The sequence below is a fragment of the Lepisosteus platostomus genome, chromosome 19, assembly GCF_059453375.1.
Source record: "Lepisosteus platostomus isolate fLepPlt1 chromosome 19, fLepPlt1.hap1, whole genome shotgun sequence".
Lineage (NCBI taxonomy): Eukaryota > Metazoa > Chordata > Actinopteri > Semionotiformes > Lepisosteidae > Lepisosteus > Lepisosteus platostomus.
The window spans coordinates 6,985,834-7,006,889 of record NC_142629.1 but is presented as its reverse complement, the minus strand read 5'-3'; the positions used below and the strand labels follow the sequence as shown (position 1 = coordinate 7,006,889).

At 40.6% G+C, this 21,056-nt stretch overlaps 4 protein-coding genes across 6 annotated transcripts; 2 read left to right on the top strand and 2 right to left on the bottom strand.

Moving 5' to 3' along the window:
- Positions 1–30: 30 nt before the first annotated feature.
- On the bottom strand, positions 31–7,458 carry cpsf4 (cleavage and polyadenylation specific factor 4). Of its 2 annotated transcripts, none has more exons than XM_088613386.1 (8): positions 7,203–7,458; positions 6,683–6,733; positions 6,315–6,467; positions 5,465–5,560; positions 4,937–5,030; positions 3,955–4,027; positions 3,465–3,635; positions 31–1,893 (listed from the first exon to the last, which is right to left on the bottom strand). In XM_088613386.1, the coding sequence occupies exons 1-8, from the start codon at positions 7,303–7,305 to the stop codon at positions 1,825–1,827; spliced, it is 810 nt and encodes a 269-aa protein (XP_088469512.1). In that variant the 5' UTR covers positions 7,306–7,458; the 3' UTR covers positions 31–1,824. The 2 variants fall into 2 exon arrangements, with proteins under 2 accessions (XP_088469512.1, XP_088469515.1); XM_088613389.1 differs by having other exon boundaries at positions 3,465–3,611.
- A 74-nt stretch (positions 7,459–7,532) lies between these two features.
- ptcd1 (pentatricopeptide repeat domain 1) lies at positions 7,533–14,012 on the top strand. Its single transcript, XM_088613374.1, has 9 exons — positions 7,533–7,936; positions 8,445–8,975; positions 9,291–9,431; positions 10,051–10,269; positions 10,593–10,694; positions 11,067–11,837; positions 11,936–12,052; positions 12,838–13,020; positions 13,611–14,012. Exons 2-9 carry the CDS (start codon positions 8,466–8,468, stop codon positions 13,788–13,790), a joined length of 2,223 nt encoding a protein of 740 aa, XP_088469500.1. The 5' UTR covers positions 7,533–7,936; positions 8,445–8,465; the 3' UTR covers positions 13,791–14,012.
- Positions 14,013–14,220: 208 nt separating this feature from the next.
- bud31 (BUD31 spliceosome associated protein) lies at positions 14,221–16,216 on the bottom strand. Its single transcript, XM_088613392.1, has 4 exons — positions 16,009–16,216; positions 15,292–15,414; positions 14,859–15,025; positions 14,221–14,532 (listed from the first exon to the last, which is right to left on the bottom strand). Exons 1-4 carry the CDS (start codon positions 16,100–16,102, stop codon positions 14,482–14,484), a joined length of 435 nt encoding a protein of 144 aa, XP_088469518.1. The 5' UTR covers positions 16,103–16,216; the 3' UTR covers positions 14,221–14,481.
- On the top strand, positions 16,217–20,989 carry pdap1b (pdgfa associated protein 1b). 2 transcript variants are annotated; one of them, XM_088613390.1, is made up of 6 exons: positions 16,217–16,281; positions 17,115–17,206; positions 18,099–18,191; positions 18,295–18,413; positions 19,757–19,908; positions 20,145–20,989. In XM_088613390.1, exons 1-6 carry the CDS (start codon positions 16,263–16,265, stop codon positions 20,210–20,212), a joined length of 543 nt encoding a protein of 180 aa, XP_088469516.1. In that variant the 5' UTR covers positions 16,217–16,262; the 3' UTR covers positions 20,213–20,989. The 2 variants fall into 2 exon arrangements, with proteins under 2 accessions (XP_088469516.1, XP_088469517.1); XM_088613391.1 differs by lacking the exon at positions 16,217–16,281 and adding an exon at positions 16,370–16,787.
- Positions 20,990–21,056: the final 67 nt, after the last annotated feature.

Sequence of the window (21,056 nt, the reverse complement as noted above, 5' to 3'; positions counted from 1 at the left end):
TTTTACACGGGTAATAAAACACACCTCTAATGACACTTATCTTTATTACAAAACTTCCCAAAAACCATTTAAAAACAATTGACTAACTCAGTGACACTTACGGGTATATCCATCAGGATAAGTACAGCCCTGCTGAATCAACTGTAGTAAGCAGCACCAGACAAAAGAAAATATTATGTTACAGAGGAAAGTGCAATGATTTTAACTTTCCACATGGTGACTTAAAAATGGCTAATGTTCATTGAGTTGAGTGGTACATGCTTGATGTTTAGCAGGAAGGAAAAATCTCAATCTATTTGGGTGTTTTTCCATTCTTTGATTTGAAGCAAAAGTGTTGTGAAAAAAATGAACTGAACTTTAAAAGGCAGAAGTGTGCAAGGGGTTAAAAATAACACTAGATTAGTTCCAGTCCCTGGGATAGACTGATGTCCCATGCAGGGAGTGTCCTGCCTTGCACACAGTGCTTGCCGGGATAGGCTCTGGATCCCCTGCAACCCTGTACTGGATAAAGTGGTTAGAAAATGGATGGAGATTTTAAGTACCTGATATGTTTACCCAATCTTTAGCCCAAGGAAAACTTGGGAGTAAGTGGTGCTTGTGTGCCAGAAGGTGGCACACTTCCTTCTGGGCAATTTCTAAACGTGTTAATATGGCAGTGTTGTACAGTAGGAGGTGCTGTTGTTCAGATGAGATGTTAAACTGAATTTCTGTCTACTTGGTTATTAAAGATTGCATAGCCTATTTTAGTACTACAGGTGTTAACCACAGCATTTTGGCTCAAGTCCATTCTGGGTGTACACATTATGCCCCCTTAATTTAACTGGATAAGTAATTTCTAACAAAAAAAAATGCAAAGAAATTAAGCGAGATTACTTAAAGACTTTGATTTTCCAAAAGAGCTTTGCCTTCAAGTACTGTAATGCAGCATGAAGGGAAAAAAATGATATAGCATATCCTTGTAAATTTGCCCTAGGGCTGGTCCTATAGAGCTGGCGTGCACAGCAACCAGCAGCATTCTGGGATCTTCATTCAGTGGAGGTAATTCATCCTGTCTGAACCCATTGGAGTTTGTGGGTTAAATTAAAAGAACAAAAAAAAAACAAAATTGCACAAAGCAGTTTTTCTCATAATTATTTAACAAAGTATTTTTAACATCCTACTATAAAAAAATACAAAAACTCCGACATAAATCAAAATGACTAGGTGTTTTTGGGCGGCTTCTGTCTTTACCTGTACATAAAAAAATACATACTTCTGTTACACCTGCCTTTACCACCCTGTCATATGCCTCAATATGCCACATGCAGTAGAATTCATAATTACAACTTCATCCCGTCAAAGGAAAATAACAGAGAATGTTGGGCTCATTTTGTGTTCATACATCTTTTACACAATTGAGAGTTGTTTTAATGAAGTTCCGGAGCGCCTTGCTTACTGCAAGTTTTATGCCTTGGGGACAGAGGTACATTTTCATTGAAAATCCAAATACATGAACTTAAGTGGTCACACAGTTGTCTTAATTATTCCCCTCATTCCACATGAGAAAAGGGAAGCCAGCACTAGGCTTCAGGTCTACAGCAACATTGACAGAACAATTTCAAAATGCAGCTCTTGGTGGAAGGCTGTACATCAGCTATCTCCATTAAAAAGGACACAGTGAATATGACAAGTCAAATGGACTTCCTCAGTGTGTGCCTTGCCACTTAAATGAACAAGAGTGTCACAGAGCCCCTGGCACTCGTCCTAAACTGCTATTTATGTGGGTGAAAGAGCCACTCCAGCTTCCCTGTGAGCTTGCCGTCTGTGTGCAAGTGATGAGGAGAACTACTGTCCACTCAGGAACGCCAGGTGCCCTTTCGTACATCTGTTAGCGTAGTGGCCTTTCTCGCCGCACTGTGGACAAGGCAGGGAAAGAATTCAGTTCAGATCAAGCTGTCTTATCCTTTGGGGGCGAAATGTGTTTTTGTTTTTTCCACCACAAAAATACAACAACTAGCAAGCAAGCATGAACCGAGAATACAGTACAGCCGTGCTCCATTTGGTAAGAGAGAAAGAAAACAAGTAATCGGCACTGTCTTGTATGCTGCCTGTGGACAAGATATTTGGAGAATAGCCAGAGTCCAGAGAATCAAGGCTTACTATTACTGGAAATACTACTAAAATTGACCAAGTTCCAAAAATACATAAATACATTGAAATAAAAAAAACCTAATCAAACTGGCTACGATCAGAAGAGGTGCAAGCTTTAATGCAAGCTTTGTGACCAGCTCTTATGGTAGACTCATTTTCAGTCTAAGAAGGGACAGATGCTGCATTTTTCCCCCAATGGAAGCTTTGAATGATTATCAGACTAATGGCCAGAAAAGAAAAGTGCCCCATATTAACCTGACGACTAAAGGATCTGATGAAGTCCTCTTCTTTGCTGACAAGCTCTCAGTCTAACACTGATTTAAACAGGAATTCTAATCGCCCAGACCCAATTTCCCTTCATGGGGAGATTCTATCCTGCCAGATACAATAGGGACAGCCATGATCAGAATAGCACGACTGCTCCCATGATTTTCATCCAGCTTGTCATCTCTAATCATTTATCAGTGAAATGGCAGCACACAGCTCATCATTCAAAGCTTTCCTTTCATTGGGTAATCTGAATAAAGTGTGTGTGACATTCCTTCTGCTCTGTATTAGCCTTCTGTCTCCATACTGTTGTCATCAATGAGCGGCACTGTGTCAAGGTGCTCTAAAAGGGGAATCATTCATGAGGCTGGTTACACTAAACTCACAACACTCACTCTGACACCAGTGAAATGCTGCAGTGATATAGGAAGATATGGGAAAACAGGCTCTTGGTGGTTCTTCAGGCATACAGTTTGGGATCTGGTTCAGATATTGGAAGTACAACAGCACAGCAGTGTCCACTGCTGAGAAATTTGTGAGTAAAAATAATTACACCTATGGATGGTCTGGGGTTTTGAATCAAATATCAATAGCTTGATTCATTCTTCCATTTGTATTCCTGCTGCTTCAAACCGAGCCTGAAATAACCCAGCCTGAAATAAGTCTCACAGTCTGTCTGGGGTTAAAAAATGCATTAGGTGAGTGACCAATTTTGGTCCTAGCGAACCACAGGATTTTTATTTTTTCATTTGATCCATTTTCTAAACAGCTTATCCAGCACAGAGTTGTAGGCCAGCCAGAGATTAACCTGGCAAGCAATGGGTGCACCCTGGCTAATCTTTTTATTTTATTATTAGTTATTAGGTCAAATTAAATAGAAATTTTACAAATAGGCTGGATGACAGTTTACACTGTGAAAATGATCCTTGGTTCATGGTGGATTTTGACAGAACGTCTGTCAATTTCTATAAAACCTCGTCTGTGACTATAAATATGCGAGACGTGACAGCAGTAGAAACTCAAGTCTGCTTCGATGGGGAAGAGAATTTTGTAAGGAAGGTAAATACCTTGTAACATGTGACTTGATCTAGAGGCCGCGGCCCCCTGTTGCCAGTTGCGTTATTGTGGGACTGCATCACCCCAATAACCTGTGGCGCCCTCTGGTGGTTGGAGTTCGAACTGGTGTTGGTTAACTGGATCAACGATGAAGACCTCTGATTCATGGGTTGAATGTTTTGCTGGTTAGAGAAAGTCAATATCGAATAATACTACTATGTAGCGTTTTATATTCAATGTTTTATTTTCAAAATTTCTCAGATCATGCACTGCAGATTTTCAGCACACATTTTCAAGTAACATAAAAGAATTTAAAATCTAAAACAATTTAAAAGCTTACTGGTTAGCTTACTGAAAAATGTAAAACCTCAGGTCTTAACATAGAATAGCACAGCGTAATTCCGGTTTAAAACAATTGCTAAGCCTCATCTTTCCTTGTACATGAATAAAAGCCAGACAAACACCAGAGCAGTGGTAACCAACTATTTTCAGGTTCCATACCTTTTGCTGTGTCTGTTGTTGCTGTGGTAATGGTGGCTGGTCTGAAGTTCCCATAGGTAACTCAAAACGGGGACTATGAATCAAGAAATAAGAGACTATGACACAATCTGTTTGTTTCCCATAGCTAGAAATAATTCAAAGAGGCACAATATTTTACTATTCTTCAGACAGTGCGAGACCGTTAATGTTTGGCAACCATTTCTAACTTTTACATGACAGGTACATCAATCCAACCGATCTGTGATTTCTGGGTAATTTCAACCCTACCCAACTTACCTCAAGGAATATTGAAGTTTTACGACCATTAACACTTGCTAGAATGTACAGTGTTGTGTTTAATCAAAATGTATGAAAATTTCAGTCAAATATGTACAGTTTGACAAACATTTCTAACACTTAATCATAAGAGAGTTCAAATATTCATTTAAGAATATATTACCAAGAAGCTGAAATCACTTCTTGGTAATATATTCTTGGTAATAAAGTACAATTAAACAGCTGTTTCAGAGGTCGAATACCGATTTAAGGATCAGTTTGCTAATGTGTAAAATTGGAAATGTGTATTTGATCATGTCTGTAACTTCTGTGAATGGACATACCAACATGTTAATGAGACACAGTGGGCATCACCAGGGGCGGAGCGGTGGCTCTGTGGCTAAGGATCTGCACTGGGAGGTTGCCGGTTCAAATCCCGCAGCCGGCAGAAGAATCCTACTCCATTGGGCCCCTGAGCAAGGCCGTGAACCCCAACTGCTCCAGGGCCGCCGTATAAATGGCTGACCCTGCACTCCGACCCCAAGCTTCTCTGCCTGTCTGTGTGTCTCATGGAGAGCAAGCTGGGGTATGTGAAAAGACAAATTCCTAATGCAAGAAATTGTATAGGGCTAATGAAGTGATCTTATCTTATCTTACCTTCCCACATTTCAATTTGCTGAGCTGTGACACCAGATCAATACTGTTGTTAAAAATGGTCTGTACTCACTGCATGAATTTACAGTTGGGTCCGTCTGGACAGAAGCCAACCAGGTAGTTGACACAGATGACTCTCCGAGTGTGTCTGTGTCTACATTGGGGACCTGCGAATGAATGACCACATGATGAGCACAAGGGTATTTCAACAGGAGAATTCTGTGACTGCAGAAGGAATCCCATTGATAGTCTCTGAGCCACATGGCTACATGTGTCTCCCAGCTTCAGCCAGTCTGTCCAGGTGACAAGTTTATGCCTACAATGAATATGAGCAACTCAAATCCAAAGAATCCAAGACACTAACACAGTAAAGTGGTCAGATGGAAGACATGGTTGACAAGACTAGCAAGCAGTTCAGTAATTGTTACAGAGGTTCAGTTTTGTACAGTTTGGAACTTGCTCGTCAACATATCCCTTTCTGACTTAAAGTGGCTGAACCAATAAATGTTACTTCAAAATCCAGCTTGGGTGAAACGTCAAGTCTCTTTCTCATGGTTAACGTCTAGTAGTTTAGAGTGTTGTTTTTAAAAAAAATACTTACCGTGCTTGCAGAATCCTCGGTCATACCAGGGGCAGTCTTTAATCTTTGATTCAGGGTCAATGTGCAGGAATGGGCATTCCTTATTACTGCACTCTCCTGCAAGCACCAAAGGATTTACAGTCCCAGAGAGCTCAGTCACTGCTGAACCAAAGACGCTGCACATCTTGTCCCTGGTGCATTTACAGTTAGCTTCCCTGGGTTAATAATATACACTGCTCACTATTAACTGATCATTTTAAGTACAACTTTACACTAACTGTGTTTTCTTATTGTTTCTTATTGTTATAGTAGTGTTTAACCAGCAAAGACTCTCCAGCGAAGGAAATCATTCTTGCCTTTATTATATTTACATACATTGATGTTTTGTTTTCAAAGCATTAATGGTGTGTTACCTCTGCTCACGTGGACCGTACAATAAGCAGATCTGATGTTTTTAAGAGGGAGTCTAAAGGGAAGCAAGCAAAGTAAGAACTTGCTTCATCTCTCTCACACATACAGAGATTACATCCCATACAAGGCTGGCTTGCAGGAACAGGTATATTATTTCTTCTTAAGTGGATCAATACACTGTTAAAGTGAAAATAACAAATATATAGCACACCTGACGAGGGCTTCGCGGCCGAAACGTCTGTTTTCAGCATGGAATAAACTTTTACCTTTTCCTTTGCAGCTCCCTACTCGAACCTCATATAGCACACCTCTCGCCCCTGTCAACCGCCCGGAGATCTGGTCCTTGTATTATTTTAACTGAAATGAACCCTGCTCCTCCAATACAGGTCTTTAAACAAGAAGACCCCACAATGCAAGCATTACAAAGCTCAGTCTACGCTAGCTAGCGCAGGGCACCTACCGAATTTGGAGTAGAAATAGCACTCGGGCATCTTAGTCATGTCATACTCGTGCAGGAACTCGCACTGGTCCCCCTTCTTGCAGAGCCCTCTCAGCCAGTGTTTGCAGACCACCGTCTTCTCTCCGCTGATGTGCCGGAAAGGGCACATCCCACCTTCAGGACAAAAATGACAACAGGTCTCCAGGAACCTTCTGCACGTTTAAAAAAAAAATGATCGCGAAGGCGCCCTTCCCCAACATTAACAAGTTAGGAATCTTGTGAAAGAATTCTTCCCCAACATCAACATTTCCCCTTAAACAAAAAAATCGACCTCGTCAATGTTAGGAAAGTCTTGTGAATAAATGTGACGAAGGCGTGAGTGTCTTTACCTTTTAAACAGGCAGCTTTCAGGAAGAACTCGCACACAGCGGCACCGGACTCTGAAGGCGAAATACAACAAGCTGATGCTATTACCCTGCTCGATTAGCCAGAGTATCAAAAATATCCATTTTAAATTAAAATGTAATAGCCGCTGTATTGTTCGTCCAGTATAATAGAGGGGAACGGGCTTCACCATTATCGTTTCCGTTTATTGTATAAAATGTATTTATTTATAAAAACTTGAGACTGTTAGCTTGCAATCTTTACTTCAATTCTACATTTACAAATCGTGGCACGGGAAGGGTTTCTTTTCTAGGGAAAATCATAAACAATTAAACATTAGAGTTTAAATACTCTTTATTGAAAAGCTGAATATACTCTTAATCCATTTAAAAGTACACTTTGCCCATACTATTACACTGTGTTGTCTGGCAAGGGAATAAGAGTTAGTAGCAGCCTGCAATCCTTTTTAATTCCTTTCTGGACTGGACCAGAGACGCCGAGGAAGTATCCGTAGTTCAAACTCACTGTCCATGCCCGGGAAAGGCAGAGGTTGAGCTCCCAGCTGCTGCTCAACGGCAATCTCCAGATCAAATTTAATATGATCTACCGTGGCGATCAACTCCTGCATCTTTGATCCGTGGTGAAGAACGAACCACTGGGGTGAAAAACTAATAAATAAAACAATCGGAAAATTAAAACGCGAAATAAGACAAAACACAAATATAAAACACAGCTCTCTTCACCCTTTCCCGATTCGCTGCCTCGCTATCGCCGAAACACCCCGGACCTGAACTCTGAACTCTGACCTAGCTATAGACCTGGCTAATCGATCCCTGCGCAGAAGCGCAAATAACAGCTTTAAATTGTAACTCGTTTCATGTGAGTTGATTGCGTTATGGAATCGAACTACCCTATGAATTACACTATTTATATAAATAACATAATTTAGTTTTTTTTATTCTGAATAACACGGATATTAATATTTTCACAGATATTTCACATAACAGGAGAGAGAGATATTTAAAAATAAGAGAAAATGATAATATCATCTAGGTTTAATTATTAATACAAGTATCAAATGTTGTCGTGTGTCGATATATCGACATTTCGGGAGTCTTTTTGTAGTCCTTACCCGTGATCTTCAGGTCCTTGTCTCGTGTGGATGGTGGTTGCTGTATTTATGTCTATTTCTAGTTGTTACACTCAGGATCTGAAGGGCTCGACAGAGGAACACTGAAATGCACTAAGATTTATCAAAGGTAATGGTTTTTCATATGATGCTTAAGACCTAGTTCCTTCTTAACTGTCTCTTTTAAATTTGCTGTTGTCTTTGAGAGGCTTGTAATACTTAAATCACACTGGATTTCGGAGTTTGCTTTAAATGGGTCCTGCTTGTAACGTTGTGGAATAAAAGATAGTACGGTTTAAAGTAATTCGAAATATTTATTTTCAAAACGCACCACATCTCTGAGCACAGAAAAGTATTCTTATATCGCTTGACAGCCACGTTGCTTTGCTGAACTCGACCGCTTTGTGACAGTCTAGTTTTATATGGTTTTCGAATTTTTGTTTGGAAGGATTTAAAGGACATTGTATTCTTTGTATGCACAGAGATATAGCAGTATATATGGTATTCATATGAACAGTACTTCATGTATTTAATTTACACAAAACGCAATTAAAATGGAACAGCATGTTATTACCTCGACACTCCGATGATAACATTTTTTAGTAAGGTAATAACTAATAGTTTCTTTTCTCTTTCAGTGTATTTGTCCGACGTTAAGAATGTCTAAGCTTCTGTCCTTGATGTGCTTCAGAAACCACTGCAATGCGGGTCTTCATTCTATTTCAAAATATCTAAGTACCCCCCCTGCCTTGTCTGTTCTGACCTGTAAAGAGGTTCCAGGAGGCCGCCTTCCCCACTTAAGGACATATTCTTTGGGGACAGGCAGGGCTGCACAGTCAAGAAATGTCAGTGTTTCATCCTCCCTGAAGAATTGTCACAGTGCTAAGGTGACACAGAACACTGCGCCGATGTCTGAGAGCACTAGTGACCCAGTGCCCACATGTGGGGAACTAGAGGGGTCTGACCAAGCTGAGAAGGATTTTGGGTCTCTTGCCAAATCCTATGGATCCCGGAAAGTTTTCCGTAAAATGTCGCCAGAGCTGCTGGATCTGAAGTACAGAGATGCAAGTCGGGCTGAGGAGGAAGAGGAGGTGGTGTCCAGACCAGTGCAGAGAAACACCACTTACTGGTACTTTCTTCAGTGTAAGAAGCTCCTGAAGCAGAACAAGGTAAGACGGATTTGTCGTTTTGCTTCTCAGTCTGGATTTAAAAAGAATGCAGTCTCAAACTCTGTAGGTTATTTCGGTGTGCACATGAATTTACTCCTGTCCCCAGAGCTGGTTTTACACTGTTCGCGTTTCAGCACTGCTTAAAGTATGAAAAAGACTGTGTATAATGGTTATAATTATGAGGAAAAAAAACTCTTGTAAAATATGCTAATCCTGATTCTCAAGCGCCAGTGTTTTGGTGTCGTGTGCGTCTGGAAAAGAAAATCCCTGGTTTGTTCTGAAGAGGATTCGGTCTCTTCTCTCCTCATCCTGCAGCTTGCTGAGGCTCTGGACATGTTTGAGACGCAGATGCTGAAAGCTGAGCGCCTCGAGCCGGAGGAGTACAACTACACCGTGCTGATTGGGGGCTGCGGCCGAGTGGGCTACCTCAAAAAGGCTTTTAAACTCTACAATGATGTAAGTTAAGGGGGTGTGAAAAAGCTCCACCCTTGTCCAGCTTGCCGACTTGTTGAGATTTGACTCTGCCCTAGAATGTATGCCCATAAATTCTTCCACTGTGGAAATCCACACTAAATAAAGTGTAGTAGAATTGCATTTTGAAATCCAAATATTTAGTGTATAATAATAATGATAATGTTGCTTTATTAGCCCTATACAATTTCTTGTATGAGACACAGACAGGGAGAGAAGCTTGGGGTCAGAGCTCAGGGTCAGCCATTATACAGCGCCCCTGGAGCAGTTGGGGTTAAGGGCCTTGCTCAGGGGCCCAACAGAGTAGGATTCCTCTGCCGGCTGCGGGATTTGAACCGGCAACCTTCTAGTCACAGGCACAGATCCTTAGCCACAGAGCCACTGCTCCGCCTGAAGGGTTGTGTGTAAGGAAAGTTGCATATTTTAAAATCATCAGTAGCCTACATCTGGCAAAACTGTTAGAATGAAAAAATGACTATTTAAGGGCTCTAAGAGGAAGAAAAACCAGATGACTGCACAGCCTCTTTAATTTTGGAGTCTAGTATACCTATGGAAGAGTGGTGCCATGCGAGTTCTGTAAATGCACGTCTGTCTTTGTGTGCAGATGAAGAAGCGAGGCCTGGTGCCCACAGATGCCACCTACACTGCTTTGTTCAATGCCTGTGCTGAGTCTCCCTGGAAGGATTCTGGGCTACAGCAAGCCCTCAAGCTCCAGCACGAGCTGAAGAGGAAGAACATTCCACTCAACCTCATCACCTACCATGCCCTGCTTAAGACCCATGCTCTGTGCTCTGATCTCAGGGCCTGCTTCCACGTGTTCAAGGTACCAGGTCTGCCATTTGGGGTGTATGCTCTTGTTAGAAGGCTTTTTTCCCCTCATAGAATAGTGTAGTACTTGGCAGGAAGTCAGGCCAAAACTGATCTTTACCAAAAGCAATGCACATTGCCTTGTCATTAAACCAAACTCAGCTGAAGAATTTAAGTTGGAGATGGTTTTGTCTCTAATGTTAGGACTAAATTTGTAGCCAAGGCTAAGGTTGAATCTTTGGTGAAGTTAGGGATGCAGTTAGGGTTAGAGCTGTTATTGGTAGTGTGTCAGGCACAAGTTTATTCTGCTTCGAGAAATATTATTTGTTGTCTTTGTAGGAGATAGTTCAAAAAGGCCATGCGATCACACAAGAAACCTTCAACTTCCTGCTTATGGGCTGCCTCAAAGATAAAGAGCATGGATTTAGGTTTGCACTGCAGGTGAGAGAGAATGACTTCCATTTGATCATCTCAACAAACTGCTCTATCCCATGTGAAACGGATCACAAAAGTAATATCCTAGCTTCTTGTTGCAAAAGCAACTTCACAACAATTTCTATATTGTACAGACTATTCATAGTAAAGCTCTTTTATGAGTTATTAATGGATTAATTACATGATATGAATGATATGTACAATTTAAAGAATATTAACATTCTCTAAATTTAAAACTATCATTTTTTTAGTCTCTCTGGGGTAGCACTGTACTTCCTAGATTGTTGTGCACCATTATGCTAAAAGCTGTACATTTAATTAAACCATTTTAATGGTGTTGCTAAATGGTCTCACATTTTCTTGTACTCTGCTCCACAGGTTTGGCGTCAGATGCTAAAAGTAGGGATAGAACCTAATTCTCACAGCTACAACCTACTACTTCGTGCTGCTCGGGATTGTGGGATAGGGGACTCCTCAGTGGCTTCCCGTGTACTGCTGAGTAATGAAGAGGCAGTAACCCCAAAGGTCACGAGAGGACGAAGAGGTCAGAAGGTGAAAAATGGAAAGGAGTGGACATGTGCAGCAACCCTAGATGTTGATGCTCTCGAAAGCCAGCTTTTTCTGGAAGCAAGTACTAGGAGGGGAGAGGAATCGCTGCAGGTTGGAAATGTAACTGCTCATTTAAACGAGGAAATGTTAGACAAGCCAGTGATGGAAAATGACCTTAACCCGAATCAGAAGTACTTGAACCAAGATGTATTTTCAGACTTGGTGCCTGTGAACAGAAACCATGTTACTCCCATTGAATCTACTTCCCTCCTGTCTTCAGTGACCAGTGAGAGTCTACCGAACCTACTTGACCTGAGAATTGATTACACAAATATTATTTCCCTTGGGTCTGTCAGGAGTGCTTCTGACAGGCTGGCCTTGATGGGCAACATGGAAGGTTTTCTTAGCAAGATGAAAGGCCACGGACTGAAACCTGACATCAGAACTCTGACTTTGTTAGCTGACATCGTGGAATCTGGAAGCCAGTCAGAATCCAGCTTGCTGTCCATCTTTGAAGAACATGGATTAAAACCAGACATTTTATTCTTCAACACTTGGGTTCGGAAAAAGGCGAAACTGGGTGATCTAGAAGGAGCCAAGGTAAAGAGGAGTCTGCATTGTACTGTGCTGCATTGTGTTAAGTGGCATAATTCAATGCGGTCTTCTCTAACTCTTAAAATTATTTTCTTTTCTTTCAGGCTCTGTTATCTGTTGTGTCTGAGAGAGCTCTGGAAGCTAATACTCATACTTTCTGTAACCTGGCTATAGCTTGCAGGACCCAGAAAGACGGCCTGCAGTTGTTGTCTGATATGCAGGTAAGAAAAACAGCCATGCATATTACTAAAGTAGACCCAACACTGACCTTACTGGGATCCCTGACAATATTAACATTCTGCAGTAGCAAAACAGTGTGCTCTCAGCAGGTTTGCCACCTTGAAGCTCAGATCTTTCTAGGACATGATATTAAACATGATTTTGCACTGTCTGGCCAAGATAAAGTCCCTCTTAATTCGTTTGGTGAAGCGATTTCTCCCTTTCACTCATGATCTGCTGTGTAGTGGGGCAGCCACTGCCAAATGGGTTGAGAAAAATGGGGCCCCATCTTTGTATAAAGTGCTATGGATTCCTCTGTGATAATAAAGCACTGTATAAATTGAAGGAATTATTATAGAGTGTTCTAAAGCTAAGCTATGAAAAGCTGGGTCTGGTCTCACAGTAAGTGGATGTGTGACCTTAAAGGAAAATTGTTGCTGTCTGTAGTTGTATTGGTGTGCACGAATGTGGCACGTTTCCATCTTAATCAGAAAGTCCGGACCAGCTCCAGTGTGGTGATGGAACGCTCCGCAGTAGAATAAACTCTCTTCCAGCAAATCTATGAGTTCCAGTCTTTGTTAGAATTAAATTAAATTTTTCACAAGAATGGAGGAGTTGGTGGAATTTGTGGCAGATTTAAAACCAACAGGTCTTAAAATGTGACATAACACAACCAAGTTTAGAATTACTGTAGATTGAGTGATATTATACCAATATTGTCTGGTTATAAATTTAACAAAATTAAGCTTGCATTACTGTATTCTATTTTTTTCCCCATCACATACAGACATGTGGCGTCAATCCAAATGCCCATGTATACAGTGCCCTGCTCAACAGTGCTGCGAAGCGTTTGGACTATGTGTACCTCACAGAGATTCTCAGACATATGAAGCACAACAAGGTTGCCCCTAATGAGGTCATCATCAGGCAGCTGGAGTTTGCAGCTCAGTACCCCCCAAACTTCGATAAGGCAAGTTGTAGTTTTTCTCTTATCCAGCAGTTAACTCCAGTGTCTTTATATGCCTCCTATGGAAACCTTCATAATATTTTCATATTCCTGTTCAGCTCAAATTCAGTTCTTTATCTGGTATTGTGAACAACAAAGTACAATCTTGAAGTATTCAGAGCTTTCTATTGTGACCTGAAAGAAGGCGAGAGTCCAAAAAGCGTATATGGAGTTATCTCTAATGTAACTAGGAGTTAACTAACAGATGGAGCCTTTAAAGGAGAGCAGCACTATTTTGACGGTTCTAAAATCCACTGGGGACATATGCTCAGGCATTTTAGTTAACATCCTTGCAGCTAAGGTCTTAAGCTGCAGCATATTCAGAATATTTGGATATACCAGAAAAGACTACATTACCATAATCAAATTTGGAAAAGGCAAAAGGATGCATTAGATTGGGAAAGATGTTAACTGAAATTAGCAATATTATGAAGTTGGGAAAAGTCTTTCACAACATAATCGAGTAAATATTAGTTTTAAACCAGGGTAGCTATGGTTGTTTCATGTTCTGCATAGCTTAATGAAGACCTGTCTTTCTCTATTTTTCTTTTCAGTACAAATCAAAAAACACTTACCTGGAAAAGATCGATGGGTTCCGTGGTTACTATAACCACTGGTTGAAATCTGTGCCTGCCCAAGAGACTCCACACCCATGGGAGAAGTTTAAAACTCCAACAAAGCAAGTGGAAGTGGAGCAGGCCAACAGTGGAGAAGACCCCAAAGCCACAAATTAGGAGTTTAACAAAATTGATGTAATCAGTTCAGATTTAGTATTAATAATCATGTTTACTTCTTGTGAATAGAAGTGGAATTAAAAGAGAAGTGTAGTAATTATAATGTATTGTAATAGCAACAGCAGTGATTTTCTATTTAAAACTTGTTAAATGCTTTGTATCAGTGTCTATAGTGCAGAACATTTCTTTTTGTATGCAGTACATAAACAAGCACCTAAGTTCTTTGGTTGTCTCATTTGACTGCTCATGAACTACAGTATAGAACCTAAAACTTGGTGTCGTGAGAAGCAAGACAGAATACCACACTTATACATTTTTATACTACATTCACTGCATTTGTAATGAATAGTCCATATTTAATATAACTTGAATCATAATATGACCATTTTGATTAATCTAAATTTCTGCTAATAAAGACTGGATTTCCGTCTCATCGTAGCATAGGTTTATTAAGATAACAAAGATGCACTTATAAAAAACACACTTGACAGTGTACAGCAATGACAGTGGTTGGTAATACAGCACCTAATTTAACATGAGCAGAAGGTATAGCACAATCATCACAGTGTACACTACAGATCCTCAAGTGGGAAGAGTATTAATCCAAGTATAGTCCAGTATTTCTAAAAGCACAGGAATCTAGGTTCATGTAAGCCCTAATATCCATCCATTTTCTGCACAAGCAACAACTTCATCCAGAGCATCCCCTGCATCCACAGTGAGTGCATTCAATAATCCGTCCCTATGGAAAAACCATTTATAATTTTTTAATGTCTTTTATTATTGCACATAATCCCACTCTACATTTCCAATAATTAAGCATGCTAAAAGCACCATGTTAAATTATCGCTTCAAGCACGCTTGTTTAAGTCCGCATTAGCTAATTGCCAAACGAACAAATACAAACCCATAAATGTATGAATAATGTTGAGAAACCTCATTACTTTCCTTAACAAATAGCTTACAAAGCATAAATAGCCCACATCAAAAGATTTGTCAAGATAAAATCAAGGAACAAATTGGTCACCAGGTTGTTACATGAGCAAACATTACAAACAAAACACTCACCACTTCCAGCTTGCTTTTCGGCACTCTGCAAATGCAGTTGGTTCCAAAGTTAGTATCTCGGATCTGGATACAGCGCAGACAGCACAGGTTTTCGTAACCTTGCTTCTTCCATTTTGCAATCAAATTTTTGTCAGCATATCCCTCCTTGATACAATACTCATAGAGCTCTGTGAGGTTAAATAGCATTCAATTAAGTTACTGGACCTTACGAAGTCTAAACATCCTAAAATCTAAGTGGTGGCTTCTTCTGATTCAAAAGTCATAAGAGTCTCATCGCCATGTCCCTAATAAATAATGTCCCTCAAGTACAGAATTACTTTTGAGAAAATATTTTTCATACACAAAATGCATCTTAAAATTCACCACACATTACATCACCTTTCTCATTTTTGAGTACTGGCGTTCATTAAGAATGCCAGATGAATAGACCTACCTCTGCTTATAGCCTTTCTTTTGTAGAACAGGTCAAAGATGTAGCGACTTCGCTGATGGTGGAGTCTGAAAATAGGCCACAGCGATTCCACCTTTCTCTTCCCCTCATGGGGCTCCGTTTCAGCTGGAAAAAAAGTTAATAAAAAGGTTAAGAAAAAGGCGGTCAGGGTCCCAAATGACAAAAAAAGGTTTCTTTAACTCATTATATTCCTTTGATTTATCTTCTTGTTCTAGAATACCAGTTTCTTTTACGTTAATGTGCTCATTGATAGACGTGGACTGTACGGTCCTTTGCACTGCAGCGAGATTTCCAATCCTGCTCCTGGAGAGCCACAATTCAGCTCATTTGCGAGGTCAACCTCAAATAATCCATTTGGAAAGACGTGAACAGGTGAGGTATGAATAATTTAGTTGTGACTCACAGTGGTATTTAAGAGTGCGTTGGTACTTTCGTGCCTAAACATTTCTAAAAGCAAAACTGCTGAGTGTTTGGAAAGGGGTTGTTACAATATTCGTAATAAGACAAATGACTAAACAACTTCCTCATACAGCAACACAAACAACAACAACACTAATATTGCCAACACGCGTGGTTAAGTGTTAAAGAAAGCAAGAATGGTTATGTCTGGTAAACCAAAGTTTTATTTCCCGTGCTCGACAGGAATGTTTCCCTTGCACCACTCCGCCGCGAGTCAATTTTCATACGTTGTCCCCTCACCTTCCCTCATTTTCTGGTCCAACTCATCTAGAGTGGGCTCAATGAGTTCCCATCCGTCTGGAGGTGGTTTTCTGCTCCTCTTCACTTTAGGCATCTTGTGAAACACTATCACGTCTCTCCACAATCGCTTTCCTTGCTAATTTACTCGCCTCCGGAACCTTCGTTTATTGTACTGGTCTTTTTGTCTCTTACTAATGACGTCACACACGAATGAAGGGGACCCTTTTCACCATGACAACATCCCGTCTTACAAAATGGACGCGACATTTACAAGTATTTTACAATTAACACATTTGAAAAAAACGTGCGATTGATTATTGAACATTTTATTTTCTGCTTCATAATACATTCTATGTATTCTTAAGTTTGTTTGATCTTTTACATGACAGGGAGATACAAAACGCTTTAAAAAAGATATTGCTACTAGACTCAACGATATTGCATCATGTTTGTCCACCTGTCCAATGCCTGAGAAATTAGTAACCCATTTTTAATATTACTTTTAAAAGGGAAACGTGTTTGTCATGTATTGGTTATTTAATGTGCAAAACAAATAATGTAAGTGACCTATGTACTCGTTTTTTCCCGTAATAGTTCCACGATATTATTGCTTTTTACAACGTACGAGGAAGATACATAGACAGCTAAATGAAGAGGTCTTCGTATGACGAGTTTCTCAGGCAGGGGTGGCGTAAGAAGCAGTTTCGATTTCTTAGTCGGTTCTTTTTAAAACTTACATTTGGATTTGTAATTTAAGCGAGTCAGAATGCCAAAAGGAGGTGAGGAACTGTTATAACTTAAATCTTAAGTCCGTGTCAGCTGTCAAACATTTAATACACTAGCAGCTACATGTAAAATCCTGCTGGACGTGGAAGGCAAAGTAAGAAGTAAGATTTCTCCTTAAAGACAGAGCAATGTATTTATGAATGTGATGTCTGGATTTGTCATAATTGCCTTCCAGCTGTCCATGGTTACCTGAAAGCATTAGTTACTTAAAAATGCCAGGTTCTGAGACCGGAGTAATACAGTGATGGTACATTCAGGAGCATCAGTAGATCACAGAATCGTTTTATTTTGATTTTTCCTCTTCTTTTCACCTTTTCTAGGTAAAAAGGGAAGCCATAAGGGACGCATGAGGACCTACACTAGCCCCGAAGAGATAGACGCTCAGATGAAAGCTGAGAAAGAGAAACGGAAGGTGGGGATTTGTAGAGCTGCAGGTTTCAACTTTCGTTTTAGTTTGTGAAATAAAATATGAACTCACCCATGAATAAGGCGATGTTACAACAGACCAAAATGTCAGTCCAAATAACATTTAAATAATGGGAGTTGGATCTGCTTTCGGTCGTCATTTATCGTTTTTCTCTCGTCTTTTTTCCTGTGTAAGATCTCCCTGTCACGTTCAAGAGATAAGCAGTTCGTATAGTTGGGTATTTTAACTCTGACACAACTATTATTCATTTTCCTTCAGTTTCATTTTGGGTGCTCTTCACCCTTTTACCATCTTTTTTGTAAACTCTTCAAGAATAAATATTCTTGTGAAAATCATTTGGAATCCTCATCTCAAAAGATTTCAAAGCCAACGCCCACCAAAAATAAATGTCCAGTAACATTAGATTTAGGAGAACTGGTTGCTGCGGTTTGAGCCCAGTGGCTGTGAGCCCAGTAGGTGGCACTCTTTCTTCCCAATCACAAGTCACAGAACCAAGAAGGCTAACGCAACGCTCTGTAACATTCCTCACTGTGAATTCACCCCTGTGATTTGAAGATTGGATGTCAGCCTTTGCAAAAGGTGAGCTTAATAAGCGTGCAAATCTCTCAGAAAGCAAACGCTAAAGGAAGGTCATAAAACTGTTCTCGAAGCAACCTTAACATTTTAAAAGCTTAAACTAAAGGGAAAAAAAAACTGGTTTTACTGGAGTTGTGATAAATTCGTCACCTTTAAATAGAAGATTTAAATAATTGTGAGACTTGCAAAATTAAATGTAGTCCTTTATCCAAAGAAGAGCAGACTAAAGTCATTTTAACTTATGTGCTTGTGCTTAGCCTTCCTTGACCTGAACCTTCCTTTACCATTCAAATGTTTTTAGGATGAGGAAGAGGGGGCAACAGTAAGTGACAGCCATGTGGAAGAAAAGCTCCCTGAGTCTGATTCCGAAGACAGCGAAGACGAAGGCAGCCAGGTAGTCGGCGCTAATTATCAAGCTGAACAGCATATTAAAGTAAACCATATATATGGGCAAGGCACGGACCTATAAGAGCTACTCTTTTTCCTTTCTTCTGCAGAAGAGAAGAGGTGTGGAGGGCTTGATAGAAATCGAGAACCCGAATCGAGTAGTACAGAAAGTAAAGAAAGTGACTCAGCTGGAGCTTGAGCAGCCCAAGCAACTATCCCGAAGAGAACGGTAAGAGCCGTCTCTATAGAAGCGTACAACTTGTATCCTTATTGCCTAGGAAAGGAGATAGACTAAAATAACAGCAGTTGTCAGAATGGATCATTTTGTAATTGTGATATAGACAATTGGGCACCATTTTGAGGTGATTTAACCTTTTGAATATCCAGATGGCTGAAAATCAAGAAGAGAAACAAAGGAAGGAAGCAATAGGCCCCACTGATGAAGAAAACAAAGCCTGTGTGGCAGTCATGTTGATGTCTCGCCCAATGTCAGCGCACTGTTATTTGCTGTGAGGCCAAGTCCTCTTTGGTAATCAGTCCAAAGTTTAATATAGATATAGTTGAGTTTTAAGGTGATAGATATAGTCTTAAAATCTGAAGCTGAAGCTCAGCAGGTGTCAGCCTGGCCAGTACCTGGATGGGAGACCTCGTGGGAAAAACTAAGGTTGCTGCTGGAAGTGGTGTTAGTGGGGCCAGCAGGGCATGCTCATGGTCTGTTCTACACTATACTGTAAAATGGCTGTGTCCTTTGGATGAGATGTAAAACCGAGATCCTGGCCTACTGTGCTCATTACAAAATCCCAGGGTGTTTCTCAAAAATAGTAGGTGTTATCCTAGCATCCTGACCAAATTTCCCATTGGCCTTTACCAATCATGGCCTCCTAATAATCCCCATCTCTGAATTGGCTTCATCACTCTGCTCTCCTCCCCACTGATAGCTGGTGTTTAGGGAGCGTACCGGCGCCCTATGGCTGCCAACGCGTCATCCAGGTGGGGGCTGCACACTGTTGGTAGTGGAGGGGAGTCCCCATTACCTGTAAATCGCTTTGAGTGGAGTGTCCAGAAAAGCGCTATATAAGTGTAAGGAATTATTATCATTAGTTAAATATATCATCCTGATGAATATCGGTAAGTGATTCACAAGTGTGTGCCCCATTGAACATTTGCGGTAAGAGCTTGGATGACATGTGGCGTCTAGGGGTCAGAAACGAGTGAACAGGCACTTGTTCTGACTGTCTGAGATAGCAATGCAGACTTTTGTGAAACGCGTCACAGATGCACAGCTTGTGTTACTTCCAGTGGTGGCTATAGAAGCCAGTAGCCTGTGGTTTTTTACAGTAGACATCCTGCTGATGATAGATGTTTATTAGCCTATTGAAGTCACCTATGTCATGTCTGCTCAATTTTGAACTTTAGCAAAAAGACGTTCTGAGATAATTCTTGGAAGTTGCTGGAGTTGTAATGGCAATAGTAACAGTCAAAGTAAGGCTCACCCTAGTTTTTTTACCGATGATCACAGTGACTGGGCCCTTTTTTTGTTGTTGTTGTTGTTGTTGTCGGTGCTCTTAACAGAGAAGAAATCGAGAAGCAGAAAGCGAAGGAGAGATATATGAAAATGCACTTAGCGGGGAAAACGGAGCAAGCCAAGGCCGACCTGGCCCGGCTCGCCATCATCCGGAAACAGCGAGAGGACGCAGCCAGGAAGAAAGAGGACGAGAGGAAAGGTGAGCCAGGTGGCAGAGGGACTTCTCCGGCCATGCAGCCAAACCGAAATCCATCACATCTCCAAATAATATTGCATTGGAGTGTCAGACTGCTGGCTTTCTGTTGGCTAAGATTTTCTGCTCAGCAGGAAGTAACTGAGCAGCATGCTGTGTTGTGCAGTGCCCAGATCAGTGATGTGATTTGGAAGAGTGCTGTCTATTTGAACATAACTGTTGCTTGATGTTCCTCTCTTTAGCTAAAGAAGCGGTGACCGCAGCAGCAGCAGCAGCGAAAGGATTGCATACCTTGTCTCTCAATAAATGATGGGAAGTCCAGTGACCCCAGGGAAGTGCACCCCTTCTGTTCAAGGACTGCTGCAGAATCTTCTCTAACTGATGGCCTGGCTGTTGAAGACAGACCGTCTGTGACAAGGACTTTAAAGTGTGCAATAATTTATGGTCGCGTGAACACTGTAGATAAGAAGATTATTCTATGGATAGAATCAATATTTTATTTGCAAAGAAGATCATGTCTGGAAATCTCCAGTATTTAGGTGCTGCGTGCTGGAGTGTGCTTATCAGCCTTCTGCCAAAGTGAAACAAGGAGTTTATTTTATTTCAACCAATTTTAAATACTTTAAAAATTGCCATATAAAATTCATTCATGATTTAAACTTGTCTCTAATATTAGCCTTTGCACTTGATGCCACAGAAGTTGGGAACAGCATTTGTATACACTCCTTACTATGATATGAGGCTAAGCTGTAATGTGGGGAATTGTGTGCATCATCTGTTTCGTCATTTCTTTCATGTTTGACCGATTTCAGTCTTATCAGGCTTCTATCTCAAAGAGCCTTGCAAAGACACTGGGCCTGTACCTGAATGTTCGCTCTTGAGATGGGAAAATTGAGCCTTGTTTTTCCGAGTTAATTCTGAACTTTCCTTTTGAGCCTCTAATCAAACTGTAACCTGTAAACAAAATATATAATATATATCCCCAGAAGCTCCCCAGCATTGTACAAGTCATCTTGAATCAGATATATTCTAAAAGGGTTCCAGAATATTGTGGAAAAAATGTTAAATAAACTCCAGCAGAAATCTATTCCACTGGGATATGTGGTGATCACATTCAGAACATGTTCTTCCCAAACTCGGAAGCCTAGTTTCTA

Coding starts and splice junctions, on each gene's coding strand:
- pdap1b (XM_088613390.1), top strand. Junction 17,207..18,098: donor CTGAGAAAGAGAAACGGAAG/GTGGGGATTTGT, acceptor AAATGTTTTTAG/GATGAGGAAGAGGGGGCAAC. Junction 18,192..18,294: donor GCGAAGACGAAGGCAGCCAG/GTAGTCGGCGCT, acceptor TTTCTTCTGCAG/AAGAGAAGAGGTGTGGAGGG.
- cpsf4 (XM_088613386.1), bottom strand. CDS start 7,305: ATGCAGGAGTTGATCGCCACGGTAGATCATATTAAATTTGATCTGGAG. Junction 5,561..6,314: donor CTATTTCTACTCCAAATTCG/GTAGGTGCCCTG, acceptor TGGTGCTTGCAG/GAGAGTGCAGTAATAAGGAA. Junction 4,028..4,936: donor CCCAACTGTAAATTCATGCA/GTGAGTACAGAC, acceptor CTTGATTCATAG/TCCCCGTTTTGAGTTACCTA.
- ptcd1 (XM_088613374.1), top strand. CDS start 8,466: ATGTCTAAGCTTCTGTCCTTGATGTGCTTCAGAAACCACTGCAATGCG. Junction 10,695..11,066: donor GATTTAGGTTTGCACTGCAG/GTGAGAGAGAAT, acceptor TCTGCTCCACAG/GTTTGGCGTCAGATGCTAAA. Junction 13,021..13,610: donor ACCCCCCAAACTTCGATAAG/GCAAGTTGTAGT, acceptor TTTTCTTTTCAG/TACAAATCAAAAAACACTTA.
- bud31 (XM_088613392.1), bottom strand. CDS start 16,102: ATGCCTAAAGTGAAGAGGAGCAGAAAACCACCTCCAGACGGATGGGAA. Junction 15,415..16,008: donor GGACCAGAAAATGAGGGAAG/GTGAGGGGACAA, acceptor CTTTTTTTCCAG/CTGAAACGGAGCCCCATGAG. Junction 14,533..14,858: donor CGAAAAGCAAGCTGGAAGTG/GTGAGTGTTTTG, acceptor GTTTTTCCATAG/GGACGGATTATTGAATGCAC.